The sequence below is a fragment of the Cyprinodon variegatus genome, unplaced genomic scaffold (assembly GCF_000732505.1).
Source record: "Cyprinodon variegatus isolate N-32 unplaced genomic scaffold, C_variegatus-1.0 Scaffold327, whole genome shotgun sequence".
Lineage (NCBI taxonomy): Eukaryota > Metazoa > Chordata > Actinopteri > Cyprinodontiformes > Cyprinodontidae > Cyprinodon > Cyprinodon variegatus.
Window position 1 is genome coordinate 91,336 of NW_015150780.1, and position 6,032 is coordinate 97,367.

General features: G+C 37.5%; 1 protein-coding gene across 2 annotated transcripts in view; it reads left to right on the top strand.

The window, feature by feature from the left end:
• Nucleotides 1–6,032, top strand: part of LOC107091165 (trinucleotide repeat-containing gene 6C protein-like) — a 55,170-nt gene that overhangs the window by 11,887 nt on the left and 37,251 nt on the right. For both annotated transcript variants that reach the window (XM_015384934.1, XM_015384935.1), the window contains exon 2: nucleotides 4,869–4,890. In XM_015384934.1, the coding sequence (XP_015240420.1) occupies nucleotides 4,869–4,890 (22 nt within the window). The remainder of the gene's footprint in view (nucleotides 1–4,868; nucleotides 4,891–6,032) is intronic.

Consider the following 6,032-nt stretch of genomic DNA (forward strand, 5'->3'; position numbering starts at 1 on the left):
AATAATTATCGATATCGATCAATATGCATTTTTTTTTATCGATAAGCTTTTTTTCTATATCGCCCAGCCCTAATACAAATCCATCACAACATAATTTCTGTGTTACTGTAGCATAGTAATACTGTACTTAGATACATGCACACACACACACACTCTCTGCTGATGTGCCAAAACTGCTGAATTGATGATGTACATGTAATATACATGTATTGATTACATTGTGATGGTAATTACGTTACATTACAGGCATTTTTAGGGCGCAACTCCGTGAGAGTGGGGAGTACCAAGATGGCGACAGGTGACTTCAGGTTTTTTTGGCCTATCAGCAATCCAGTGATTAAATAGAGATCAGTGGGGCCACCACACTGAAAGAAAGAGTAAGTTGCTGCTAGCAGGCAGATTTTATACATGTTAGCTAGGAGTAGACTTGCACCTGTCAATCGATTTTCACGTAATCGGCCGCTGATCCCGGCTGGTCATTTTGAAGACCACTGATTTTAAGCCCCGGTCATTGTGTTGTTAATGAGTTCTTTTTGATTAGACATGCATCTTTTCTCTGCGCTTGGTCCATGTTTGTTTTATTCAGAGCCAGAGAGCGCCAGGGCAGGGAGATGCTACAGCTAACTAGGCTGTAATTTCCTTCTGGGATTATTAAAGTATTTCTGATTCTTACTACAGAGGATACACTGAAAGACTTGTCACTAGTGCAGTGGAAAACTGAACGCTGAGGGTGGGGGAGAGGCTACTGATGATCAGGAGTAGGACAGCAGTACTTTAGAGAAGCCAGCCAGGGAGTTGTAACAATGACTGAGTATGGTTTCAGGGTCTGGGATGTTGGACCTTGGTACAGGTAGTGCTTTCCAAAGGTTTGGTGTTAAGGAAATGTTCGAAATGGTGCGTGGCAATGACTTCCATCACACAATCACAATAGGAGCCTCAGTTTGTGAGGTCAGTGTAAATGCCGATTTAAGAGTTCACAAAATTGCCCACAGAATCTTAAAACTCAGCTGTCTCAAAGGTGGCTGGGTTGTGCATTGGTGTTCCGTCACCAGCTTCTAACATTTTTGTTAGTTAATCTGACTCTGTGGAGTTTAGCAGTTGCCTAAGGTGAAGTTTTGTCCTTTCTTGTCTTTTTATATTGTAGCTGTGAAAAGAAGCAAAAACACAAGAAGAAAATCATTTGATGGAAGATAAGAAAAAGAAAAAACAAGAAGAGAAGAAAAAGAAAGAAGTTGCACAGAAAAAGGTAAAAACTCAGTTGAAGTTTTGTTTTGAATTGCTACTGCTCCAGCCATTTGTTCATCCATCAGTTTTCCATGTTAACCTAATCCCGTCCATTGAAGCTGGTGCTTATCCCATCTGGTGAGAGGCAGGTTATAACCCCGCAGGGCTGAAAACATCATGGCAGGCACGCAGACTCTCCTAAGGTCAATTATAAGTCACCATATGATCAAAAACAGTAGCGGAGAAATCCCACAAACATGCAAACTCCACCATCAGATCCCTGCAAAGCTTCCTGTTGTGAAGCACTAGTTTTAATAACAGTCCAAACATTTAGTCATTCAATCTCTTCATGTATTCAAGCTTCAATTGGTTCTGCTTACTGTTTAATAAAATCTGAGCCACTGTAAGACCTCAGATCAGTGCAGTCAGTCCATTCTAGCTTTACTGCCTGATAGAGCAATAGAAGATCATGTAATCAGTTAATAATATATTTCTGAGAAAAAATTATTTTAGAAAGTTTATTTCATAAAGATTAATAAGATATTTTTTTACTGCAAGAATGTAGTTAAACTACAGAAAAATCAGCTGTCCATGGGGAAAAAAGACTAAAATTTAAATCACATCATGTTATAAAGTGTTTGTGTTTGTTTTCGTTTATTTATTATATGCTAAATGTTTGTTTTAACACAGTGGTATTCACTAATGGTATCTACAAGGCACATACCACGTTACATGTTCTACTTAAATGCAAATTATTTAGAAGATTTTCTCTTCTTTAACCTTATTTAGCCTTTGGTTTAAGGGTAAAATTATGCCTGGTGCACGTACAATCCGCAATGTGAGCAGCTTTTATGCTCACATTAACACACCTATAGGGTTGGAACCAAATATTAACAGACTTTTTAGTTAACAAAACCTTTTTTTGTCACAGCCATGTTAAACTAGACCCAATGATTCCTGTTTTTGTTAGTTAGGGTTACTAAAATTATCTCTAAATGCTAAAAGAATAAGAAAGACAAATTTTTATTTATTTTTAACAATCTTTGTTTAAATCTAGAATTTTGTATATTAACATTAATATATGGTAGGATTATCTTTTTTATGCTCATTGACATAACATTTTAGGAGCTCAAGTTTCTGAGGAAGTTTTCTAGGCTGACTAACTCTCAAACACCATTTTTGTCTAAAATCAGGACTTTGTGATGGTTCCTCTAAAACCTTGACTTGTATATAAGGCTACGTTCACACTGCAGCCTGGAGTGACCCAAATCCGATTTTTTTGGCCCATATGTGACCTGTATCTGATGTTTTCATGGCTGTCTGAACAACACAGATCCGATTCTTTTTCTAATGCAACCCAGGCCGCTTGGCTATGTGGACGACATTAATACCCGACAAAGGTCACTATTCTTGCTATGAAGAAGTAGCAAGAAAAACAACAACCACGACAGAGGATGATGCGGAGAATGTATTTATGTTTAACCATCTTGAAAAGATTGTGTTTTTATGGTTGGGAAAGATCGCTAGATGCGCTCCGGCACTACCGTCCACGTTGACTTCTATAAACACAGAGCACGCTGGCCTGTGACGTCATTGCTTCCTCTACTGCGCACGCAGGACACTTGCGTTGTATGACTACAGTTCACACAGGAGATCACATACAAGTCGCATTTATTTGGAAATGTGAACGGCAATGCAAAAAGATCGGATTTCACAAAAAAATCAGAAATGAGCATCAAGGTCTGCAGTGTGAACTTAGCCTAATTGGGTTCATCGTCCATTTGGAAAACCTATTTGACCAAGACTTGATTGTCAATACCTCCTGTTGCAAAATATAGTCAAGTTTGATGCCACCAACTCCCTATTATGCGATACTTGTTTTCAGGGCCACTTTTCCCTCCAATTATTACACTTCTCATTATGCCTCCTAAAAAGTAAGTCACTTGGTACCCAGTGCATTTGTAAATTGATCCAGATTTTTATTATGCTCTTGGAGTGATCACTTATTTCTCTTGAGTGGACTTTCAGCCCGTAAAGCACAGAACTCCTTTCACTGCTGATAATGAATCACTGATAGCAGCCTCACAAGGTTGTCTGCTTTTGTTCTGGGGTTGATTTGCACATTTACACTTAAACTGTTTTGTGGCTTTGCATTTTAATTGTGTTTATACTTCCATAAAATTAAAATGAATTAATTCTTATAGATTCAGGTGACAATTTTCTACCAGATTTATGGAGGAGATCTTACAATCTCCTCCTGATATCTTGATTCATGCAGGGAGGCAGTGGCTTTGAGATGAGGTTTGGAGCGAACCCTTCAGAGGCTTAGCTAGCTATTACTGCTCAAATGATGTCAAGCCATCATAATTTTAGTGCAGGTATGGACTGAAGAATTAAATGTTATAAAAATGTCTAAAATTATTTTCTCTTTTAATATACCTGTTATCAATTATAGTTTTTTAATGTCAATTAAAATGTTTAGTTTTATCTAATGTCAAAATGATGAAATAAGGTTCAGTGTCTTTTTTCAGCAGAGCATATGAATATCACCCAATACCACCATCGACTGTCTGTTTGATATTTATACTTTTAAATACCACCTTATCATCATTATTTTGTTAAATGTTTAAAATTTCATTAAAAGTTAAACGCTTTTATTTATTGTCATTAATTGTTTAATTTCCAACAGGCATGTAGAGGGAGAACAACCTTAGATTCAGGGTAACCTCATACTTTTTGATAATCCAAGTAGAAGTCCTTCTAGGTATTGAGAATTTTAAATGGAGGAACCATTTGCCTGTGATTTCTTTATAGAAACAGGGTAGCAGGATCCTGAACTGGTTGCTCTATAGAGCACAATATTATAGATCCTTAAAAGGCTACGTTCACACTGCAGGCCTTAATGCTCAATTCAGATTTTTTAGTGAGTTTTTTGCATTGCCGTTCACATTTCCAAATATATGCGCCTTGTATGTGATCTCCTGTGTAAACTGCATTCATATAACCTAAGCTTCCCTCATGTACAGTAAAGGACGCATTAAAACCTTAAAAGCACAATCTTTTTCAGGTTGGATAAACTTAAATACAATTTTCCACATTATCGTCCGCCATTGTTGTTTTTCCTCCTGCTTCTGCGTAGCAAGACGCATAATAGTGACCTATGTTGGGTGTTAATGGCGTACAGGTCAGATGAACGCGCATTTGAAAAGATCAGATTCGTATCGGATTCAGGACTGCATAGCCAACTGACCTGGGTCGCATTGGAAAAAATCGGGCGAAAAAAAAAAGTTTTTTTGAGTCACTTCAGGCTGCAATGTGAACGTAGCCTAAGTTGGGGGTGTGACTCCAGTTCAGCCGTCTCTAAGGTTAATGCAGCTTCAAGAATCAAAAACTTATCTTTAAAGACACTGTTGACTTTGCTAACATGTTGTGTTCATTTGTTTTTATCGAAAATGTTCACCTTTGCTTTGTTAAAAATCATCTTAAACCCATTGATGTCTTTTCATATATTTTTTTTCCTTTGTAAAATAGCAGTATATGTTTCCTTTTCACTAGTTTATATGATGTGCATTAATGGAACATTGATATTTATTCTTTTGTTATAGGTATTAAAGTTACATTCATGTTTTTCTCTCTTGTTACAGACTACAGAACAGATAACCAAAGGTATGTGTTTGAATTTGACTTTTTGTGGTTTTTATACATGTCTTTCGTCCCTTTTTGTTGTAAAATCCTCCTGTTCTGCACATAAAGACTTAGGCTACCATGTTTTGAGACTGTTGAAATGAGTAGAAAACTTTTTTTTGTCTGCTTAAACAGCCTTGTGAATCCCATAGAGCTAAACAGAAGTTCAGAGAAAGTGAACCATTTTAAGTTAGAAATAGGAAATATGTGGAGCCTGGTGGTCGGAACCAGCTGAGCTGAACAAGGAAGACAGGTGCCCATCTAGCACTAATAAGGAGCGCAGGGATGATGGAGCTCCTCCTCAGGTCTTCCTGTGGGCTCCTCAGGCAGGCCTAGGAGAATGGAGGTGAGAAGAAATCTTAGAATAAAAGAAAAATAAAGTAAAAAAACAATACAAATGCATAAAGGGAATTGCCTGCCTGAGAAGGTGTTGTGAAGACTGAGCTAAGCTTGCAACTTTTGAACTCTGGTTCTGTTAAAGCAGCAATCTTCAGTTTCATCTCCTAAGGCCAAAAAAAAAGAAAACTGTTTGCTAGTCTGTCAGCCAAGAAGCAGGCCTTATTTTATTTGGCTGAGTTGGCATGTTTAGAGCTGGACTCTGTTCCCATGTAGGACAGACAGGATGAAAACCCTTTAAGACCTTCGGGCAGTAGTTGACAGCAATGCACTTATTATACAGGTATTCATGGTTTCTGCTATGTTCAGGTTTTATTTCTAGTTGTGCAACTAGTAGAAAGATGATGTGAACCCTATCACGCCAACCTAAGATGCAAAGCTCCTGATGAACTAAGGGGAGATTAACACAAGAGCTACTGATTTCAGAATGAGATATATATGTGTGTGTATATTAGAGGTGGAACGGTTCGGTTCACGGTTTTGTGGTCACAGTTTTCGGTTCGGTTCGGTATATGTTTATTGTTACACCGAAAAATAAAAAAATTAATAAAAATTACAAAAATTAATGAAAAAATAAAATAATGAAATTAATGAATTGTAATTATTTTTAATGATCCGCGGAAACCATGGATCATTTCCGCATGTTTTGCTGCTTTGAATTTAATCATCTCACGCATGCCCTCTACGATCTCCAAGAAACTCAGAGCGGAGCGGACGGGAGCCACAGC